This window comes from Oncorhynchus mykiss, chromosome 26 (assembly GCF_057628025.1).
Source record: "Oncorhynchus mykiss isolate SJ-2025 chromosome 26, ASM5762802v1, whole genome shotgun sequence".
Lineage (NCBI taxonomy): Eukaryota > Metazoa > Chordata > Actinopteri > Salmoniformes > Salmonidae > Oncorhynchus > Oncorhynchus mykiss.
Window position 1 is genome coordinate 8610360 of NC_143047.1, and position 24659 is coordinate 8635018.

The window sequence follows — 24659 nt, forward strand, 5'->3', positions numbered from 1 at the left end:
GGTATCTCAGTTATAGACTGAATTTACAATAGACCAATTTACAAACATAACATCAATCATATATAAATATCAAATAGAGCCCACAGTGGATGTGTCATAATACCCATAAAACCTAGCGGTCAAACAGGGAAATGGTCCCAATCATTTTCCCACCAGTCATTTTTCCCGTAGGGGATTTTAGAAACACTTAAAATAAGGGCTGTGTTTCATATAGGCTTACCCTGGCGTGAAGTTTGGATAAACATGCAAATCTCTCTCAGACAAGGTGACATTGCTGTAGAATTATGTAGCTGCGACAATACTGGTCAAATTAAGATCCTACATCTGTACAGTACAATCAACCTTCCAACTTACTGCCTGTTTACACCATGAACAGCTGATGGCCACAATCTCTTTGCTATGAAAGGCAAACTTCTGCTGGAAACCCTGGAGAGAAATTAAATCAGATATAAGATGTAACGTACCCTCAAGAAAAACTTGTTTCATCAGATTGTTGAATTAATTGATATTATAACCATGCTCACCTTCCCGCACTGGCGACACTTCCCATCCTGGCGTCTCCGGTGGACCCAATGGTGCCGCACTACGGTGGGCTGGAAAACCGACGTTCATAAACACATTAATCAACTCACTCACAAATTCGCAATTTAAAATACTGTGGATTTCCAATTTTTTAGTACATGTAGACAATGGTGAGTGAGATCAGGGAAAGCTTGTGTTGAGTTTATCATTAGCGATGTCAGAGGTTTGGCCAGACACATTGAACATTATTGTGTATAGGACTCCATTATAAACCCAGTTCTGTGGTAATAATGACTAAGTGTGGTATGCTAACAGAACAGGGCTTTGGGCAGCTGAACAGAAATGGAAGAAAACGAAACTTCTGGAATACCTATCATCCTTCCACTCCCTCCTCTCTACCTTCTCTTCTTTTGTATCCACTGCTAAAGCCACTTCCTATCACTCTAAATTTCAAGCTTCCACCTCTAAACCTGGGAAACTCTTCTCCACTTTCTCTTCCCTCCTTAATCCTTCACCTCTCTCCTCACTGTCTGCGGATGACTTTGCAAAAAAAAAGTTTTACGACATCCATTCCTCTTTCACTCAGTCCACTGGTCCCACACACACTACCATATGCCTTGATCTCCTTCTCCCCGCTCTCTCTAGATGAAATCCTGCGACGATTGAGGTCCGGCCGTCCGACAACATCCCCGCATCTCTTCACCATATCATTTTTGGAGACATTCTCCCATTTTTCACTTCCCTCATCAACTCCCTGATCCCTGGCTGCGTCCCCTCTGACTTCAAGATGGCCAGAGTTGCTCCCCTCCTCAAGAAACCAACATTCGGCCTCTGACGTCAAAAACTACAAACCGGTATCGCTTCATTTTTTCATTCCAAAACATTTGAGCGTGCTGTCTCTGACAAACTCTCTGGTTATTTCTCTCAGAACTAACTTCTTTACCCTAACCAGTCAGGCTTCAAGGCAGCTCACTCAACTGAGACCGCTTTCCTCTGTGTCACAGAGGCTCTCCGCTCTGACTAAGCTGACTCTCGCTCTCCTTTGTTCTCCTCCTCTTAGATCTATCCAGTGCCTTTGGCACCGTGAATGATCAGATCCTCCTCTCCACCCTCTTAGGGTTGGGCGTCTCAGGCTCTGCACCCTCCTGGATTGCATCCTACCTGGCAGGTCACTCCTACCAAGTGGCATGAAGAGGATCTGTGTCTGCACCACGTGATCTCACTACTGGTGTCCCCCAGGGCTCGGTTCTAGGCCCTCCTTTTTTTCTTTACACAAAGTCACTCGGCGGCGTCATATCCTCACATGGTCTCTCCTATCATTGCTATGTGGATGACACTCAACTTCTCTTCTCCTTTCCCCATTCTGACACCAAGGTGGTGACACACATCTTCTGTGTGCCTGTCAGACTTCTCAGCTTGGATGTCGACCCACCACCTCAAGCTCAAGCTCAACCTTGACCAAATGGCTCTTCCTCCCTGGGAAGGCCTGTCCACTTCAAGAACTCTCCATCACGGTTGACAACTCCACGGTGTCCCTTCCCAGAGTGCAAAGAACCTTGGAGTGACCCTGGACAACACCCTGTCGTTTTCTGAAAACATCAAAGCAGTGACTCGCTCCTACAGGTTTATGCTCTACAACATCTGTAGAGTACAACATTTCTTCACACAGGAAGCAGCGCATGTCCTAATTGAGGCACTTGTCATCTCTCGTCTAGACTACTGCAACTCTGTTGGTTGGGCACCCCACATTGCCATCAAACTCCTGCAACTTATCCAGAATGCTGCAGCCGCCTGGTGTTCAACCTTCCTAAGTTCTCCCATGTCACCCTGCTCCTCCGCACACTCCACTGGTTTCCGGTCAAAGCTACGGACCAGCAAGGGGAACTGCACCTCTTTATCTTCAGACTATGTTCAAGCCCTACATACCAACCTGAGCACTCCGTTCTGCCACCTCTGGTCTCTTGGCCCTATAATCACTACGGGAGGGCAGCTCAGCCCAGTCAGAGGTATGGTGCCTCCGACACCCCCCACCCCTCAAAAAACACACACAGAAAACACTTCTTGTCCCACCAGCACTGACTTTGCCCGATGAATACTTTGTTGAGGGAATATGTACTTGACACGATTGTGATATGTTGTCTCAAACAGCCATCTTAAGATGAATGTAGGTCGTTCTGTATAAGATTGTTGGAAAATTACTACAATTTTAAAATGCGAATGTATGATGAGGGGATTTTAACTTGGACACCGAAAGCTAGCTCTGGAGGACTATAGGACATGGGGGTTACCCAGTCTTTGAAATCATTAGTCAAGCATCAACTAGTCAGGCATTACTCTCCTACTGCCCCCATAACTGTGGCTTTTGGTTGGGGTGATCTGGGGAGTTCGGGTGGGATGGTACCTGGGACTGGCTCAGGAAAGGGGTGGCCATGCAGTTAGCCATCCGCCTGAGGCACTTTAGAGCACCTTGTCTTTGGAGGACTGGCTAAGGTCAAAGGTCAAGAGAGAAGGTCAAGGGGAAAAAGGGAAGCAGGGACAGGAGGAGAGGGAAGGGTTACAGAGGAGACAGACACATAGAATGACAAGGCAAAGGCAAAGGAAGACGAAAAATGCATGAAAATAAAGTATGAGCATGAGTATCATGATCGTGCTGATCAAATGAAAATAAAATGTAAAATGCACTTACCTCTCGTATATTCCTAGACCCCGATTCCCTGAATGATGGTTTACACCTAAAGTTTATCTACATGGTACAGAAAACAAATGGTTTCAAACATGGATTTATTTTTTGGGTCGCTGTTTCCAATATGTTGTTAGACAAACCCCTGCACCAAAATAGAATGCTGAATCAGTAATCCAAAAGGGCCAACGGGAGAGGTATAAGGTTAAAGTGAACATGCTGAAGTTCTTGTTCACCTAGAAGTCGTTACTGAAAAGGGAAACCTGTGGTGCAATATGTGTTACTATGTCAGTGTCGCAACCAGCTCTTCACCTTTACCTCCACCATAACATTACCATAACGGCATCAGATAAAGTATAAACAATAGATATAAACTAACCCTCAGATTAGCAGAGTTATGGGAAGAAGTTAAAGACATTTTGGAAAAAGGGAGATTCAGCAACTAAACATCTCTAGCAATAAGCAACCTAATGTATTCGCCGACCAATCAAAGCAGCCCAATTTGGAAAACAGCTTTGATTATCCAGAGAATGACCCAATCAGAGTGCAGCATTGGAGGGCGAGGTCAATGGGTCAGGTAGCGTAGTGAGATAGGGTTAGAGAAGGAGTATGATCTAGTTATAGCACTAGTTATATCCCATAGCATCCTGAGAGAGGTCAGAGTGTCTCACTCTAAAGGCGGGGTCTTCGATAAGCAGGCTGTCTTCATAGGGCGTAGCCTCGAATAACTGGAGAGGAGCAGGGTGGGTTAGGTTGGCATGGCTACCATTTCAATCTCATCTTACCTGATGCGATGGAAACATTTTGTCTCCTTGAGAGACAACATCTGAAAAGGCTGATTTTACGGTATTTTTTCGGGATTCAACATTTGCAGGTGAAATCACAGTTCAATGGATGAAAAGTTTGTGAAGCATTGGTTGGGAAAATGGCTTGAAACTTACCTTTTCTAGCTGTTCTATGCAGATTGTGTGAACCACTATCTTGCAGGCTGCACACTTTTTTCGGGCTACAGATTTTTGCTGTGGTGACAAAAGATGAGTGAGAGAATATTATTTAATGACCCATCTCGTAGTAATACATGAAAACTTCCTGAATTAAATTACTTTCTTTTAACGTGATAATTCAAGGGTACAACCATAAACGTATATAGACCGCTCTAGTGTCCCAAAGCCTGTTTTAGCATGGGTAGTGCCATTGAAGAGGGATCAGGAGGGATCAGCCAATGAATTATACACCTGAGAAAACATTCCTTAACTGCAGGTGGCAGTAAATTACCAACCTTGGTTTTATACCTGTTCAGACAACACACTCCAGATGGCAAAATTCACTCTTGACTACTTTAAAATGAAGAAAGACCTCAATGGAACTGCCCATGCGGTCACAGAAGCCATATGGCACAGATGCAAAGAAGGGCCCTCTATCTACCTCTATGGGTGCAACTCCCTCAAGATGGCAGCAGTACTTCTTAGGTGAAGTGTGTTATGGTTGTGTGAACACCAGAGGGAGCCTCTACACAAGGGGTGCCAAACTCATTCCACGGAGGGTCGAGTGTCTACGGGTTTTCAATCCTCTCTTGTACTTGATTGATGAAATAAGGCCACTAATTAGCATGAAACTCCCCTCACCTGGTTGTCTAGGTCTTAATTGAACAGAAAAAACTAAAACCAGCACACTCTATGGAATGCGTTTGACATCTCTGGTACAGAGCATTGCATTAAAACTAAATATTTTTCACACACTGTAGATGTCAGAATTAAATCTCATACACATAATGCAATCGAAAAAATCATTTCTCCATCATCTGAAAAAAGAAGATTGGGCTCATTTTTACAGGTTCTCTTCCTAGTTACCCTTTTTATAATCCCATCAGTTCTCCAAAAAATGAAGAGACAGCGTTTATATTCATAACATGGCACCATTTGTCATACTATAATGTTTACAGTTGCAGAGAGCTATACAATCTGCATTCTCTAGAAGTGTACTGTATGGTACCAGGTGGTATACATCTGGACAGTAACATCCACTGACGGATGAAAAACAAATGTGACAAGGAGTTAATACTCCCCCTTCTTGCTTTAGGGATGCACTACAAATACATCTTCTCTAATCAGTTCATTCCTCTCTTCCTCTGGGCTCGTTCCTGTCAAAGCATCTGTGGCTTTGTGATGTCAGGCAGGGCCAGGGGTAGCTGCACGCACACACACACACACACACACACACACACACACACACACACACACACACTCACCAGTGTCTTGGCGAAGCAGTGCTGCTCTCCGACGTAACAGAAGTCCCCAGAGACATTGGTCTCAAACCAGATGTGCTCCCCATACAGGGCGTTCTCCTGGAGGAAGAGTCTATTAAATACACCCTTCTTTTTTTTACCCTGACAAATAGGAATCTCAGCTCATAGAATCCACTACCAAATAGTACCTCTGGGTAAACAAAGTACACTACTCTGAAACTCATTAGGGGCATGTAGTTCATTATGGGGTACAAAATCAATGAGCTGGGCCAGAGGCTGCACTTACGGTCCAGTCACAGCTGCTCCGGATCTCCCTGTCTGGGTCAAACTTGGCCAGGGCTGAGGCACTGGGCTGGGCAGACAGGTGCTGTAGACCCGATTTAGCAATGGCCTTCCTGAAAATGACACAGACGCAACACCTTTGAATGATTGCAATAGCATCATTGAGATGACATGCCCAGTGGGATACTGCATCACAACCTAACGGGGAAACCCACTCTTCACCCCTGATGGAAGCAAAGTAGGCTCTGATCAAAGAGAGAGGTCCAGCACACATGATGAATAATGAAATGGTACATCTGGCGTCAAACAATATACAGCATTTGAAATGTTGAGCCAATGTGCAGCCAGGTACACAAGAGGTCTAGGTTTGATATTTGACAGGTTTGTGTGACTGAGACCCTGCATGAAAGGTGCTGTAGGAGTCACTAAACAAAAGTCCTAGCTTTACATATCAGCAACACAAAAGGTCAGCAGAGTTTGGTGTAAAATATGAACTATTTCCCAGTTTGCAGTTACATACTGCAGCAGGCTTAGACACAAACACTTGCTTAACTGACATCAACACTTCAGCCAGGAAGTGCTGGTATGGTTGGAAGGGCAGGATGTGTATATTCTGACATTGAAGCCCCCCCCCCACACTTCCCTAATACACACACACACACAAAAGCATTGCCTGTGACCAAGGCGAAGGTAGGGGGTCTACATACGAGACGAATCCACTCCAAGTCTCCAGGCGGGGGTCATAGTAGGTGCCCTGCAGGGGGCTGAGGGACTCCCTGCGGACCCTGGGCTTCCAGCAAGCGGAACAGTTCCTATACAGGGAACGGGAGGAGTGGCGGGCCACTATAGAGCTCCTGCGGCTGGGTGTGGGGACTAGCCTGCCTTGCCAGGCGCTGTTGGAGATGGTGGAAGGCCTCCGTAACTGGCTGGAGCGTCGGTAGTGCCCGTGCACACCGTAGGCCGCCCTGCTACGGTGCACCGCCTCCGCCGGCAGCAGGTGGGAGGAGTTACGGCGCAGGCAGCGCGGGGCGCGGATCAGAGGCCGGGACTGGATGCTCTCCATCGTCAAGGCTGCCATACTATGAGCCTGATTCCAGTCCTGCCATGGAGACGTCCTCTCTCCCTCTGGATATGATGATGATGATGATGCCTCAGTCCCCTCTTGTTCACTCCCGCTGCCCTCCGACCTGGTGCTACACTCTCTCTGACTGCAGCTGTCCCCTTCCGACTCGGAGCAGCACGAGGAGGAGGGGCAGCTCTCAGTGCCCTCTCCTGATGCCCCCTCACCGCCCTGCGCCCCTGGTGCCCTCTGCTGCTCCGCACTCATCTGGACCAGGCTGGCCAGCAGCATGGAAGGCCCCAGCAGTTGGGTGTCAATGGTGCGGAGCTTGGCGGCTCGCCGGCGGCGGACAGAGAAGCGGGGATTGACACAGGCCATGGTGGTGCTGGAGCGTCGCCTGGTGTAGTATCTGGTTCTCACTAGCTGCTCCCCTCCATAATAACAGTGGGGTAACCCCTGCACCTCGCTGGAGCGCCTGCGTTGTTGGTGAGCAGTGCAGGCCAAGCCCACACTGGAACTTCTACGGCCCACATAACCTGACTGCAGGCCAACACTGGAACGTCTTCGTTGTGATTGAGAAGTCGGCGACAGGCCTGCACTGGACCTTCTGCGTCCCACAGGACCTGTGAATGACAGTCCCACACTAGAGCGCCTACGTTGGACCAGGCCAGCAGAGGGCAGTCCTACACTGGAGCGCCGGCGAGCCTTGCTTGTGGGCACCGCCACGCCAGGCCGCCTGTATTGGCATTGTTCCGCACCTTTCAGTCTAAAGTGCCGGCGGAAAAAGGTGTCCATGGCAACCCACAGCTTGTGGGTTCCCTTTTCAATGTCCCTCTGCAGTGGCTGTTGGTACAAAAAAATCAGTCTGTCAGCAAAACCTTCAATACTGTACACAAGCCACTATCCAACTCTTACCAATAGGGATGCAGTACTGTTCTTTTCACCCTGTGTGGAAAAGCTGAAGGTGAAATGTCTGAACTCGTACACTGCTGCCAGAGAAGGTAAAGCACACACAAGACTAATCTGGGCCTAGACGCTCAAAGAGCAACCTCAATTGGCTGACTAGTGATACTGTCAGTAACTGAACCTGCTTACAAAGGGACATTAGTCAATGCATCTAGAGCGATAACAGTTCCATTCTCCGGTACAAGCAACGTGACCAGCTGCCCCGGTTCAATAACTCACCACCTGTAACGCTATACCTCGGTAGTGTTCTGTCTGGTGAAAGTAGAGCCGAGTCCAGGTCACCTATCACATGATAGCCATTGTGACGCCACTACAGCACAAAGCAAGAGGATATATTTAGCGACCGCCTTTAAAATTCTGTTCAATCACCTCATCAGATACGCCACTTGACAGAACCAAAGAATGCGTCGTTATCCAGTAACCTCAACTCCATTCAACGCATTTCCCTCTGCCAACAATGAAAGGGAATTGTGGATATCAACTTCATAAAGGAAGTCATTGTTCTGATCATCTTTACTTAGATATCACAATCTGAATTGTGAATTCATAAACCACCGTCTACACACACAGTTGTGATGTAGAGAAGTGGGGGGGGGGCTCAGGCAACCTCCACAGGATGTCAAGCTGCTGCTGTATTACTGATCTCAGACCATCATAATAACCCAGAGCCTCCTTCTCTGATTACATACAGACTGATACAGATACCCTTCACAGGAAGTGACATGTGTAGAAGTTGTAGAAGTGCTCAGCAGCATTAGCCTGTCGATGCTTTGATTCAAGCTGAAGACAAGCAACAACGTCAGGGACCCGGGGTCTATTTACATCCTGTGGCAGGCAGCTAATGCGAACCACAAATGAAGAAGATAGGCTTAGTGTTTATGACCGATAGATCCAAGGCCCCAGTTAATGAAGTGTTGAGGATGAACCATTGAGTGTGTCATGTGTATAGGGCATAGAAAGGCTTATTTTCCTTTCAACTATTATACATGTCATGGATACTCTCATGTCGCTCTACCTCTCTTGTGATTAAGACTGGTTGTGGAGGGGAGACGTTGAAAAAGAAAAGAAACCACACACACACACACACACACACACACACACACACACACACCTCATTTCAATCTGAATGGATTACTAGAACCTGCCAAAGGAGCCTTTGATCCTTCTCATTTCTTATTCAATTCATTAGACATTCAGAAAGTAAAGTAATAACAAAAATGGCCAAGAGGGTAGCGTGGGTGGGGCGAGGTGGGATGTGGAGGGGAGAGAAGCACGACCAAGGCTGGGGATAAAAGGACCAAGCTGAGTAGAGACTGTTTCCGACACACAAGCATCATTAATCCATCTGTAACGCAGCATGAAGAGAGATATGAGAGAAGGCCTAGTGAGAAAATGATTAACAGCAGTCGCAGATGATTCAAACATTTGCTTTAAAGCGCAGGGATTCATCCACAGGTCTTACAGCTGCAGTACGTAAAGTAGACATTCAAAAAGTTGTATACAGTAAATTATTGATAACTCATAGTAGGGTTTTTACACATACATCTACAGTGCCTTCCGAAAGTATTCAGACCCCTTGACTTTTTCCACGTTGTTAGGTTACAGCCTTATTCAAAAATTGATTCAATTGTTTTTTCCCCCTCAATCTGCACACAATACCCCATAATGACAACGCAAAAACTGGTTTTTAGAAATGTTTGCTAATTTATATAAAAAACTACATATATCACATTTACATAAGTATTCAGACCCTTTACTCAATACCATGTTGAAGCACCTGGCTGGGATTTTTTTTAATACATTTTAATTGGAGAAAAAAAAAAAAAAAAAAAAAGATAGCTTCTTAGCAAGAGCAATTTCTCAAGCAAGAATTCTGCTAGGACTGTTTGGGAGTGGTCTGAGTGGGGAGGGGGAAATTGAAAACTAGCTGTTAGCAGAGAGGTTTGGAACACACGCTCTGATTGGTTTATTAACTAATTTACTGACTGATATGTCACCAGACAGGCCAAAACCCCATCCCATCAAAACATTTCAGGCAGTCTTTTCAAACAGCTTACACTAAATGGGCATTATCGTCATTTTCAGTATTATTCCAACCTCAGTGTGGAAATACTGTATATACAAAACATAGGAAACCACCTGTTTGACTGGACTGAGCCTTTAAACAAATTTGTTAGAAGTACATACTGAATCCGGCATCCGGCACACGAGCGGCGCTCAGGGTTTCTGGCTCTAATATGAACCATATATTTGTGTGTATTCCCAGTCTGGGTTTCCCTCCCCCACCCCCACCCATGTAGCATTCTGGGAATCAGGGTCAAAGTTCATCTGGTTGAGGCCTCAAGCATACGTGGCTGTATTCACGTACAGTAGCGTTTAAATCATTAATCAGGGAAAATGCGACAGTCTTTCAAAACAGAACCACAGACACGGTCTTTGCCACGGTTTGACTTCCCAGCTCCAGAATCTATGATAAATATCATCAAAGTCCTGTACAGTTCTTGAATGGTTTTATCTAGAAACAGTGACATGTGTTTCCTATTATGCCAAGGTAGTCACAATATACTGTACGGTAGCCAACAGATACATTTAGCAAACCCCTGAGAGGTGGCTATGATTAAACTTCTAGGGCAGTGTCACTGTATCGACTCCATGGCTAAGATAAGCTCTAAACACAACACAAGTGCTCAAGTCCTTTCCTTTCCTTTCCCCCCCCTTGCTCTGCACACTAACTCTATGAAGAGTTAAATACTAACTGCTTGATTGACAGATAGATAACAGGGTTACGGAAAGAGATTGGTTACCAAAACAATTAGCTCAACACATTAAAAATGTTAGCCTCTCTAGGTCTACATCCTCTCAAATATGTGCATTTAGCGTTATGTATGTGCGTCACAGTGAGTGCACGCTGTGGAATAGAATTGCTTTAAAGCATTGGGTTTTCTATGGCACAACACCGTCACGATGACTCCCAAACAAATCTATTTGAAATACAATGTATCCGGTGGGGGGGGGGGGGGGACACACAGTATCATACACACACGTAACAAAAATACATAAATACAGATAGGCTTACACACACAATCCTGTTTGCATTATGCACTCCATCCCTGATAGATGAATTAGTCACAGGCTCTTCCCATTGCCTGATATGGATCGGGATATGCCTGCCTGCACGGCCAGGCACAGCTCCAACACCGTCATTCTATTTGCCGATGACACAACAGTGGTAGGCCTGATCACCGACAACGACGAGACGGCCTATAGGGAGGAGGTCAGAGACCTGGCCGTGTGGTGCCAGGACAACAACCTCTCCCTCAACGTGATCGAGACAAAGGAGATGATTGTGGACTACAGGAAAAAGAGGACAGAGGACACCCCCATTCTCATCAACGGGGCTGTAGTGGAGCAGGTTGTGAGTTTCAAGTTCCTCTGTGTCCACATCACCAACAAACTAACATGGTCCAAGCACACTAAGACAGTCGTGAAGCGGACACGACAAAACCTATAACCCCTCAGGAGACTGAAAAGATTTGGCATGGGTCATCTGATCCTCAAAAAGTTCTACAGTTGCAACATCGAGAGCATCCTGACTGGTTGCATCACTGCCTGGTACGGCAACTGCTCGGCCTTCGACCACAAGGCACTACAGAGGGTAGTGCGAACGGCCCAGTACATCACTGGGGCCAAGATTCCTACCATCCAGGACCTCTACACCAGGCGGTGTCAGACTCCAGCCACCCTAGTCATAGACTGTTCTCTCTGCTACCGCACGGCAAGTGGTACCAGAGCGCCAAGTCTAGGTCCAAGAGGCTTCTAAACAGCTTCTACCCCCAAGCCATAAGACTCCACTCCCTCAAGTAACCGGTGCCCCCGCACATTGACTCTGTACCGGCACCCCCCTGTATATATTGTTATTTTTTTTACTGCTGCTCTTTAATTACTTGTTAATTTTATTCTTATCTTATCCATATTTATCCATCTCTTATTCTTATCCATATTTTTTGTTGTTGAAAACTGCACTTTTGGTTAGGGGCTCGTAAGTAAGCATTTCACTGTAAGGTCTACTCCACCTGTTGTATTCGGCGCATGTGACTAATACAATTTGACTTACAGAGTGTAGACTGACCCAGCATCAGTTGTTACAAAAAACCCTACAGTACCTTTACTCCCTCACATACCTAGCAAGTAAAATGGAGGAATGCAGCGAAAAATGAAACGGTACTGTGAATAATACAGAAGTGAATGTGACTGGGACAGGTAGTATAACAGGGTCTGGAGGGCTTTTATCACTGAAGTATACATACTGTACTCTAGTGGAGTCAGTGTTTGAAGCTGTTATACTGCCAAACGCCATACTGTATTGTACAGGCAAAAGCTGGATAGGTCCATTGTAAATAGAAACCCAAATTAAACCACAGAGCATTACCACATGCACGTACATCCTTCGAAAACGATGTTGGTTTTAGTACTTGTGCTGTGGCTCTTACAGTGTGGTATTGTTGGCTCTTTGTATGGAGCTTTGAATAGAGCGCAAAAGTGACAGGGATATTTAAATATATATTTACATTTTATATTCATAGTATATATTTAGACTTTAGGTTGAGGTTTTTCCCCCCCATTGGTCCTTCCTTGGAATTCATCTTCAATGCAGCAGTGTTTATATCGCAGTACTAGAGGTGTCCCTACAGACCCTGGTTCGATCACGGGCTGTATCACAACCGGCAGTAATCGGGAGTCCCATAGGGCGGCGCACAATTGGCCCAGTGTCGTCCTGGTTAGGGTTTGGATAGTTAAAGAAAGGTGAAGTATATCAAATAAAAAATATATTTCAACTAAATATTCAATGAGGCAAAGTGACAAGAGGGGTGGAAAACCCCATCCAAAGTGCTAATTTACATTTACCCAAATACCACAGACGGTGGTGTTAACACTGGACACTTAACCTGGATAGCGTGCACAATATCAGTCTACCTTTAACAGCAACACTGCTGGGACAACATGGGTAACCAGAATCAGATGAGGGTGGAGGAACTGGTGATCTACTCTACTCTGTGGAAGATTAGTGGGTAGCTAGATACACTATATACACAAATGTATGTGGACACGCCTTCAAATTAGCGGATTTGGCTATTTCAGCCACACCCATTGCTGATAGGTGTATAAAATTGAGCACACAGCCATGCAATTCACATTGACAAACATTAGTAGTAAAATGGTCTTACTGAAGAGCTCAGTGACTTTCAACGTGGCACCGTCAAAGGATGCCACCTTTCCAACAAGTCAGTTCCTCAGTTTTGCCCTGCTAGAGCTTCCCCGGACAAGTGTAAGTGCTATTATTATGAAGTGGAAACGTCTAGGGGCAACAACGGCGAAGTCGTGAAGTGGTAGGCCACACAAGCTCACAGAACGGGACTGCCGAGTGCTGAACCACATAAAGATAGTCTGTCCTTGGTTGCAACACTCACTACCAAGTTCCAAACTGCCTCTGGTAGCAACGTCAGCACAAGAACTGTTTGTCTGGAGCTTCATGAAATGGGTTTCATTGGCCAAGCAGCCGTACACAAGCCTAAGATCACCATGCACAATGCCAAGCGTAGATTGGAGTGGTGTAAAAAAGCTTGCGTCATTGGACTCCGTAGCAGTGGAAAAGTGTTCTTTGGAGTGATGAATCACACTTCATCATCTGGCAGTTTGACTGACAAATCTGGGTTTGGCAGATGTCAGGAAAACACTACCTGCCCGAATGCATAGTCCCAACTGTACATTTTTGGTGGAGGAGGAATAATTGTCTGGGGCTGTTTTTCATGGTTCGGGCAAGGCCCCTTAGTTCCAATGACGGCTACAGCATATATGATACGGTGCTTCTAACTTTGTGGTAACAGTTTGGAAAAGTCCCTTTCCAGTTTCAGTAGATGTCCTAAAAAGTAGATGTCCTAAAATGACTTGTGTCGTGGACAAAGTAGATGTCCTAACCGACTTGCCAAAACTATAGTTTGTCAACAAGAAATGTGTGGAGTGGTTGAAAAACAAGTTTTAATGACTCCAACCAAAGTGTATGTAAACTTCCGACTTCAACTGTATATGACGTGGGACAGGAAGTGTACTGGGCTATTTATAGCACCCCCTCTGTTTATATCCCCCTGGCTGCTCTCTCACTGCTGCTGCCTCCCGCCAGGCTCCGCATGTACACATCACAGATAATAGTCAAAAGAGACTACCTCCTGCTATGCCTCACAGATAGAGCGGGAGAGAGTGTGTGTGCACCAGTGAGAGAGAACGGGTGGGGAGAGGAAGAGAAAGACAGAAAGACCTCTCCCTCCTAGACCATAGACCAGGGCATCTCCAACCCTGTGCTGGAGTGCTACCGTCCTGTCGGTTTTTCACTCCAACCCTAATATAGCGTAGCTCATTCTAATAATTAGCCAGTTGTCAAGCTGAATCAAGTTAGTTACAACTGGGGTTGGAGAGAAAACCAATAGGAGGGTAGCTCTCCGTGCATGCTGGGTTGAGGCATAAGCCCACCAGCTCATCAACCCAGTCCGAGCCGGGTAACCACCTGTTCCTCTAGATTACTGAGGCGTGCTCCAATGAGGCCGGTATCATGGCGCCATCATCCAGGTCAATGTGCCTGGGTTAGGGACGGGCATCAGGCCAAGTGTTGTGCCCCCACTGCTCCGGCTCCTGATCGATCTGGACATCCTGGTCTGTTAAATGCATTAATACCGCAGGGGCGAATGTAAAGGAGATCGACAGTACCAGATTCTAACAAAGCGCCATGCCTCAAACCAAGCTGCATCAAGACTAGCTGCGTCTAGGGGGACTACCTGTGTGGCCAGTGACACGTGTAATCACATCTACATTTCTACTGTAAATGTTATGACTTTGTTACGGCACTCAGTCGAGTGATGTTATTCGAACGGGTCTTGTTAAGCCTGCTGCTGTGTTACATTGCACATGCCTATAGCCTTAGGATTGACCCGATCACCTAAAGCAGCTGAAAGGGATTAGTTGCCCCATTAAGGTTCCACAAATGCAGGAGTTAAATCACCAAATCAGTTTCAAACAAATGTACAATAATCCATTTAAGGTACCCTCAGATAGAAGCAGCCTAAACGTGAACCGTATCGTAAGTGCACTGAAATGTTTAGGGAAAAAATATATATTTTTAGTTGTTTCCATGAAGACGCTCCTTTCTAACGTTTCAATATGTCACAAAACGGATTAACCAAAGATGCGGTAAAAAAAAATTATGTTTAAGTCACTCTCACTGTGGCAGCTTTCAAACGTCCCTGCAAAGAAGCAGTACAGTGCAGTATGCGAGCTGTGCTCAGTGTGAGCCTGAGCCATGTTGACAGAATGGTGTGAGAGAATGGAGTCGAGAGGGAGACTCAGTATAAAATAAATTAGGTTACAGTGTGTTTACCAGCGAACCTGAGAAACAGAGGACTGTTTTTGTTTCCATTCTCAGTTATGGACCTTAGGCCTCGAGCCCAGCCTTAAGGCACTGTTTGGACAGAAAAACTCAATTCAACCTGCAAATGAAGTCACTCTGCTGTGAGCCCAACGTTGAGTCAGAATGTCTTACTCTTAGTAATTAGTAGATTATTGACTTTGCTTTCTGCGGAGAAGTTGATGCGACAGCAGAGAAAAACAGTTGAGCTGTTATTCGGTTTTATCCTAAATGTTTACATGTAAAACGTACAAAGGTCAGTAGGAAGAAAATAGCCATGGAACTCTTGGTCCTCCAGCGTCGCATAGCGCGTGATAATAGGGACTGTCAAGAATGAAGCCTTCATGCTGCTGCTCTCGGGTTTGGTAAACACTCCAATGTTATGAGGATAATGGAGCTTAAAGCACGACCATAAATGTATACTTTCCCTCCCACTGTAATCAAAAGTAAAATGTCACCATCTTGGCACGTCTGTGGACACAACTCCCTTAGATCCTCTGAGGGCACTTGTCTTGATGATAAATCCCCCTGTGGAGAGGGAGACTTGGAGGTGTCCTCGAAAGCCCCTGGGAAAATGCCTGACCTAGACTGCTATAACTCTCCCAGGCTAGGTCGTCCTCTAGGACAGTGTCAAATAACTAAGCTACCCTTACATAATGGATGTGCAGTGAACTGAAATATTGCCCGAAGGTCAGTTGACAGATATGGAGAGGAATAATTCAGATTGCAGAAATGACGCACCGTAGGCTGATTTCACAAACATAGTGCTCTGTGCTCTACATGCCTACTCTCTCCATCCCTATATAGGTCTGTCTCCTCTCTCCCTCCCTTGACATAAACATCCATTCAATGAGCTTCAGCACAACACTACAGGGAGGGAGGCACTGGAACAGCCTGGCTAGCTGTCACAGCCTGATGGGAGCTCAGAGAGCACACTATTTCCACAGCCATGTCAACATAGCTAGCATGGCGAATAGCACCGGCTACTGTAATTTATGGAGGGAAATTTCAACTGCTCATCTGTAGCAGAGGGCAACTAAGGTTTCTCACAGACTAGACAGAATAGACCAGTGACCCATCGGTCCAGGATAAGAGCAGAAGCCCGGCCTGGTCCATAATCTTTTCCCCTATACTGTGGTGTCACTCAGCACAGGACAACAAAGGGCAGGATAATTAACACAGGGCTGAACTCTGATCAATGGCTCAAGGCAGCAGTTTGCACTAAAACAGCACTATCAGTGATGGTTATTGTTCACCACAATTTGATTGTTATCCCCCGATCTCCAGTTTAGTAGTCAGTCAGTATGCCTATACACTGAGTGTCCAAAACATTAGGAACGCCTGCTTTTTCCATGACATAGACTGGCCAGATGAAAGCTATGATCCCTTATTGATGTCACTTGTTAAATCCACTTGAATCAGTGTAGAGAGAAGAGGTTTTAAGCCTTGAGACAACTGAGACATGGATTGTGTATGTGTGCCATTCAGAGGGTGAATGGGCAAGACAAAAGATTGAAGTGCCTTTGAACGGGGTATGGTAGTAGGTGCCAGGCGCACCGGTTTGAGTGTGTCAAGAACTGCAACGCTGCAGGGTTTTTCCTAATTCAACAGTTTCCCGTGTGTATCAAGAATGGTCCACCACCCAAAGTACATCCAGCCAACTTGACACAACTGTGGGACGCATTGGAGTCAACATGGGCCAGCATCCCTGTGGAATGCTTTCGACACCTTGTAGAGTCCATGCCCTGACAAATCGAGGGTGTTCTGGTGGCAAAAAGGGGTGCAACTCAATATTAGGAAGGTGTTCTTAATGTTATGTACACTCAGTGCATTTATCTGATGTTTTAGGTATTTCTATTGGTTGGTTACGTTTACATATCAATAAGGTGTTATGCCATTGGTCATGCTTGCAGATAGGGGGAAATTGCGAACGTCAATTCTTCCCAGCCTGATATTGTTATGCAAGCAGTAGGTCACGTTCTGAAATACTTTATTATATTTTCATAGTTACAATGTGTACGAGTTCACTATGTACAGTTGAAGTCGGAAGTTTACCTACTCTTAGGTTGGAGTCATTAAAACTAGTTTTTCAACCACTCCACAAATTTCTTGTTAACAAACTATAGTTTTGGCAAGTCGGTTAGGACATCTACTTTGTGCATGACACAAGTCATTTTTCCAACAATTGTTCACAGACAGATTATTTCACTTATAATTCACTGTATCACAATTCCAGTGGGTCAGAAGTTTACATACACTAAATTGACTTTGCCATTAAACAGCTTGAAAAATTCTAGAAAATTATGTCATGGCTTTAGAAGCTTCTGATAGGCTAATTGTATTTCAAGGCCTACCTTCAAACTCAGTGCCTCCTCGCTTGAAATCATGGGAAAATCAAAAGACATCAGCCAAGACCTCAGAAAAAAATGGTAGACCTCCACAAGTCTGGTTCATCCTTGGGAGCAATTTCCAAATCCCTTTAGGTACCACGTTCATCTGTACAAACAACAGTACGCAAGTATAAACACCATGGGACCACGCAGCCGTCATACCGCTCAGGAAGGAGACACGTTCTGTCTCCTAGAGACGAACGTTCTTTGGTGCGAAAAGTGAAAATCAATCCCGGAACAACAGTAAAGGACCTTGTGAAGATGCTGGAGGAAACAGGTACAAAAGTATGTATATCCACAGTAAAACAAGTCCTATATCGAGATAACCTGAAAGGCCGCTCAGCAAGGAAGAAGCCACTGCTCTAAAACCGCCATGAAAAAGCCAGACTACAGTTTGCAACTGCACATGGGGACAAGGATTGTACTTTTTGGAGAAATGTCCTCTGGTCTGATGAAACAAAAATAGAACTGTTTGACCATCATTATGTTTGGAGGAAAAAGGGGGATGCTTGCAAGCCGAAGAACACCATCCCTACCGTGAGGCACGGGGGTGACAGCATCATGTTTTGGGGGTGCTTTGCTGCAGGAGGGACTGCTGCACTTCACAAAATAGATGGCATCATGAGGATGGAAAAGTATGTGGATATATTGAAGCAACATCTCAAGACATCAGTCCAAGTTAAAGCTTAGTCGCAAATGGGTCTTCCAAATGGACAATGACCCCAAACATACTTCCAAAGTCGTAGCAAAATGGCTTAAGGACAACAATGTCAAGGTACTGGAGTGGCCATCACTAAGCCCTGACCTCAATCCTATAGAACATTTGTGGGCAGAACTGAAAAAGCGTGTGCGAGCAAGGAGGCCTACAAACCTGACTCAGTTACACCAGCTCTCTCTCTCGAGGAATGGGCCAAAATTCACCCAACTTATTGTAGGAAGCTTATGGAAGGCTATCCGAACCATTTGACCCAAGTTAACAATTTAAAGGCAATGCTAACAAATACTAATTGAGTGTATGTAAACTTCTGACCCACTGGGAATGTGACGAAAGAAATAAAAGCTGAAATAAATCACTCTCTCTACTATTATTCTTAAAATAAAGTGGTAACCCTAACTGACCTAAAACAGGGAATTTTTACTAGGATTAAATGTCAGGAATGTGAAAAACTGAGTTTAAATGTATTTGTCTAAGGTGTATGTAAACTTCTGACTACAAATGTACATGAACTGATGTGTGTATATATACAGTACCAGTAAAATGTTTGGACACCTACTCATTCAAGGGTTTTTCTTTATTTGTACTAGTTTCTACATTGTAGAATAATAGGGAAGACATCAAAACTATGAAATAACAAATGTAGTAACCAAAAAAGTGTTAAAAAAATCTAAATATATTTAAGATATATTAGATTCTTCAAAGTAGCCACCCTTTGCCTTGACAGCTTTGCACACTCTTTGCATTCTCTCAACCAGCTTTATGAGGAATGCTTTTCCAACAGTCTTTAAGGATTTCCCACATATGCTGAGCACTTGCTGATCGATTTTCCTTCACTCTGCGGTTCAACTCATCAAGGCAATTGGGTTGAGGTTGGCTGATTGGTTGCCAGGTCATCTGATGCAGCACTCCATCACTCTCCTTTTTGGTCAAATAGCCCTTACACAGCCTGGAGGTGTGTTGGGTCATTGTCCTGTTGAAAAACAAATGATCGTTCCACTAAGCGCAAACCAGATGGGATGCCGTATCTCTGCAGAATTTTGTGGTAGCCATGTGTGCCTTGAATTCTAAATAAATCACAGACATTGTCATCAGCAAAGCACCCCCACACCATCACACCTCCTTCTCCATGCTCCACACATGCGGAGACACCTACTCTGTGTCTCACCAAGACAGAGGGTTGGAATCAAAAATCTCAAATGTTGGACCAAAGGAAAGATTTCCACCGGTCCATTGCTCATGTTTCTTGTCCCAAGCAAGTCTCTTCTTCTTATTAGTGTCCTTTAGTAGGGATTTCTTTGCAGCAATTAAACCATGAAGGCCTGAATCACGCAGTCTCCTCTGAACATTTTTTTTTTTTTTTTTACCTTTTATTTAACTAGGCAAGTCAGTTAAGAACAAATTCTTATTTTCAATGACGGCCTAGGAACAGTGGGTTAACTGCCTGTTCAGGGGCAGAACGACAGTTTTGTACCTTGTCAGCTTGGGGGTTTGCATTCCTGGTGACTACCTCATGATGCTGGTTGGGAGAATGCCAAGAAGGTGCTGTCATCAAGGTTTATATTTGAAGAATCTCAAATATAAACTACATTTTGATTTCTTAACCAAAATGTGTACTACATGATTCCATATGTGTTATTTCATAGTTTTGATGTCTTCACTATTATTCTACAATCTCGAAAATATAAAAAAATAAAGAAAAACTCTGGAATAAGTAGGTGTGTCCAAACCTTTGACTGTTACTGTATATTGATGTTTTCCTATGTACCTGTACGCTTGATGAACATAGCCATGGTATCATTACACTGACTCTCTTCTACTCTTTAACAACTACTGTAGGCTGTAGTTCTAAAATACTGATCTTTCCCACCTTTCTCAATGCCCATACAAATGCACAATTAGTCAAAAGAACATTGAGTAATTTACATTTTCCACATGATTACCCTAATTGGATTGTAATCTATCAGCAAGTTATTTCACATCTCTTCTACAATAGTATTTTTTCAAGAAATTTCCCCAATGTTGTGTACACTACTCTACAGCTGTTCTAGGTTAGCCTACATTACACGCATACCTTATGGCGTAACCCTAAAATGAGTATCATGAGGTACAACGGTTGCCCTACAGGCCCATTGTGCATGTCTGAGACCAGCCCCTGTCATTCTTGGAAACACCGTCACCAAACATCTGTTGCTGCACATGGATGACAGTTGATTTGTGTCAGATACCACACTTAGCACATACGGAGTCTGGTATTTCCACAGATTACCATGCTCTGAAATGTAAAAAGAACTGCCGAGGCAGAACGAGGAGAGGTGGACCGAGTGATAATGCCCCCTGGTCTGTTGATCAGTGTGGGAAAACAATGCCACTGCAAGTCCAAAGTTGTCTCTATCTGTCTGTCATCGAACCCTACACAGCCAAACTGCTAGGGGCTCCTGGGAAAAGGCACAACAGATCTCTCGCCTAATACTGTCCATCTTACAGAGAAAGCAAGATCTACTTCAGCACAGTACAACCAGATATAGTTTGTTTCCTTTGACTGCAAATGGTTGGCAACCAACTTTACTGTTGGTCTTCTTTTTTTTTTTACTCACTTAATTAATGAAAAACCGATGGTGTAGTGCACAAAACCCCTCTGTCTTGACAGGGTGTACAGTTTAAAACTAACCAAATGCATTTTTTCCTCTGAGTACAGTGTCATTTCATTAAGAGTAAATTAACATCTTCTTTCAAATATACCACCGTTGAAAAACAGGTCTGTACACGTCTTCTCAACTGCAACTCACAAAGAAGAGGCACAGTGGAATGTTACGACGGACAATCTCAGCCTTAGACTATGGACCAGTATACGCAACAGCTGTTCTTACTCTGGCTGTACTTCCTAAGCTGTTCTCAGAAAATACATGATAATCAACGTGTATTGTAGAGAACCTCCCAAAACATTCAAGAGTGACAGAGTGAGTGACACCCTTCAATCAGACCAGCTTTATCATTTGTCCAAACAAACACTTGTTGTTTTCCTACCACAGTGCCTCTGTTCTATCGACAAAACCCTTCTCTGGCAGCGTACAGCCTCGTGTGGAAAATCAAACAGCAGATTACACTATACACTGCTACACTATATCCACACCAACTGAAGCCCTCAAGGGACAAAAAGATACAGTACTGCATTAGAACGAGTGTCAGCAATAACAACATCATATTTGGCAAGACCACAGCATACACAAGTAAATGAAATAGTTGATTCAAAATCAAAATACAACCTGATGGAAGCAGGTCAATAACCATCCACGCCTTTCCCCAGCTTGTCTGTCTAACTTTTAGTCCATGTGTGGCCCGAGAGAGAGAGAGGAGAGAGAGAGAGAGAGAGAGAGAGAGAGAGAGAGAGAGAGAGAGAGAGAGAGAGAGAGAGAGAGAGAGAGAGAGCAACAGAGTGGTTCATGTGGAGGGAGAATGTGTGTCACAGCCAGGCAGCCGAGGCAGACTTGTTGGAGGGGGAGTGTCAAAGGCGGGCGGACAGACGGGGTGAACGGTTACACTAAAATAACTCTGGTAATAGAGTTCACAGTTCCTTGATGAGCCGTTTACTTGAGTGTTAATGCTCTCTCATACATACGTAAACTGAATGCACAGACACACACAGGTTTTAATGTTGCCATTAACTGCCTTTAAAAAGCAACGAATACCTTTGAAAACAGCCTGTGGCAACGATGAGTCAGAAACAGTTATTCTAGCGACAAAATTGATTACAAAGCGTAAATAGGATAATTTGTCATAAAGTCTCATCTAAAACTGACTTTGGAGAATCTGTGCGTCACAACGGGTAAATGAAGGTTGGGTTTTGATTTCATGATGTTCAACTGACCACTAACATGGGGTGAACAGCTGCAGTGATTGCTCTCTATCCAATAGCTATGACAGTGAGGCATTGTTTACATAAGACAACACATCACAAAAAGAAAATATTGAGAAATACTGCACCAAACACCTTAGTTAATATGGCTAATTGGTGTGTTTAGTGCCACTTTAACACACTGTATTAGCTGGCACATGCAAGACTATAGCTGTGTTCGAATACTCATACTAACCATATTACTTGTGACGTGAATGTAGTATATAGTATGCTTATTGGTCATAGTATGGATATACAGTGCCTTGCGAAAGTATTCGGCCCCCTTGAACTTTGCGACCTTTTGCCACATTTCAGGCTTCAAACATAAAGATATAAAACTGTATTTTTTTGTGAAGAATAAACAACAAGTGGGACACAATCATGAAGTGGAATGACATTTATTGGATATTTCAAACTTTTTTAACAAATCAAAAACTGAAAAATTGGGCGTGCAAAATTATTCAGCCCCATTACTTTCAGTGCAGCAAACTCTCTCCAGAAGTTCAGTGAGGATCTCTGAATGATCCAATGTTGACCTAAATGACTAATGATGATAAATACAATCCACCTGTGTGTAATCAAGTCTCCGTATAAATGCACCTGCACTGTGATAGTCTCAGAGGTCCGTTAAAAGCGCAGAGAGCATCATGAAGAACAAGGAACACACCAGGCAGGTCCGAGATACTGTTGTGAAGAAGTTTAAAGCCGGATTTGGATACAAAAAGATTTCCCAAGCTTTAAACATCCCAAGGAGCACTGTGCAAGCGATAATATTGAAATGGAAGGAGTATCAGACCACTGCAAATCTACCAAGACCTGGCCGTCCCTCTAAACTTTCAGCTCATACAAGGAGAAGACTGATCAGAGATGCAGCCAAGAGGCCCATGATCACTCTGGATGAACTGCAGAGATCTACAGCTGAGGTGGGAGACTGTCCATAGGACAACAATCAGTCGTATATTGCACAAATCTGGCCTTTATGGAAGAGTGGCAAGAAGAAAGCCATTTCTTAAAGATATCCATAAAAAGTGTAATTTAAAGTTTGCCACAAGCCACCTGGGAGACACACCAAACATGTGGAAGAAGGTGCTCTGGTCAGATGAAACCAAAATTGAACTTTTTGGCAACAATGCAAAACGTTATGTTTAGTGTAAAAGCAACACAGCTCATCACCCTGAACACACCATCCCCACTGTCAAACATGGTGGTGGCAGCATCATGGTTTGGGCCTGCTTTTCTTCAGCAGGGACAGGAAAGATGGTTCAAATTGATGGGAAGATGGATGGAGCCAAATACAGGACCATTCTGGAAGAAAACCTGATGGAGTCTGCAAAAGACCTGAGACTGGGACGGAGATTTGTCTTCCAACAAGACAATGATCCAAAATATAAAGCAAAATCTACAATGGAATGGTTCAAAAATAAACATATCCAGGTGTTAGAATGGCCAAGTCAAAGTCCAGACCTGAATCCAATCGAGAATCTGTGGAAAGAACTGAAAACTGCTGTTCACAAATGCTCTCCATCCAACCTCACTGAGCTGTTTTGCAAGGAGGAATGGGAAAAAATGTCAGTCTCTCGATGTGCAAAACTGATAGAGACATACCCCAAGCGACTTACAGCTGTAATTGCAGCAAAAGGTGGCGCTACAAAGTATTAACTTAAGGGGGCTGAATAATTTTGCACGCCCAATTTTTCAGTTTTTGATTTGTTGAAAAAGTTTGAAATATCCAATAAATGTCGTTCCACTTCATGATTGTGTCCCACTTGTTGTTGATTCTTCACAAAAAAATACACTTTTATATCTTTATGTTTGAAGCCTGAAATGTGGCAAAAGGTCACAAAGTTCAAGGGGGCCGAATACTTTCGCAAGGCACTGTAGTTAGTATGCCAAAAGCTCCAGGATGAGGTACTAAATTCACCAAAATACTTAGTGTACACGCAGAGGACACCATTTACGTACTTTTAGGGCCCATAATGCAATTCTTCAGGTAATGGGCATGGCTTCACAACGTTTTGAGATTTGAAGAAAATGGCGGAATATATGCAGCCGAAGTCCGACGAGAGCGAATACAAATGAATTGAACTAACTGATGACAAATGTTACGAAAATGTTGAGTGAGCAATGTATTATAGTAATGACTTTTCAAATAAGTTAAGTTACACCTTATGTTGGCTGACAATTTGTTAGCTACGCTATCCTTATGAACCACAAGAGATAAAGATGCTCAAAGCTGACCCATTTTGCATACCCCACCATACCATCAGACAACCATATTCTCATCACTTGAAAAGAAAAACGATTGAGATTAAATTTACAAGCTTACATACAGGGTTGTCAAACTACTTTATAATTTCAGAAAAAACAAAGGTTAGTGATTGCACAAATTGTAATTTTTTTTAACTTAAAAAAAAAGAAGATTTGAAAATATTTTTTTTTAAATATTCACAT

The 24659-nt window shown here is 44.1% G+C and overlaps 1 protein-coding gene across 50 annotated transcripts in view; it reads right to left on the minus strand.

The window, feature by feature from the left end:
- Positions 1-24659, minus strand: part of LOC110506319 (diacylglycerol kinase zeta) — a 141906-nt gene that overhangs the window by 49810 nt on the left and 67437 nt on the right. For 16 of the 50 annotated variants that reach the window (XM_090221939.1, XM_090221934.1, XM_090221925.1 and 13 more), the window contains 6 exons: positions 5734-5842; positions 5451-5546; positions 4144-4221; positions 3209-3265; positions 525-593; positions 355-426 (listed from right to left, as the gene is read on the minus strand). In XM_090221939.1, the coding sequence (XP_090078065.1) occupies positions 355-426; positions 525-593; positions 3209-3265; positions 4144-4221; positions 5451-5546; positions 5734-5842 (481 nt within the window). Of the gene's footprint in view, positions 1-354; positions 427-524; positions 594-2923; positions 3008-3208; positions 3266-3873; positions 3931-4143; positions 4222-5450; positions 5547-5733; positions 5843-6436; positions 7633-21579; positions 21798-24659 lie in introns of those variants that run through there. The other 34 variants (XM_090221935.1, XM_090221928.1, XM_090221922.1 and 31 more) reach the window with 7 other exon arrangements.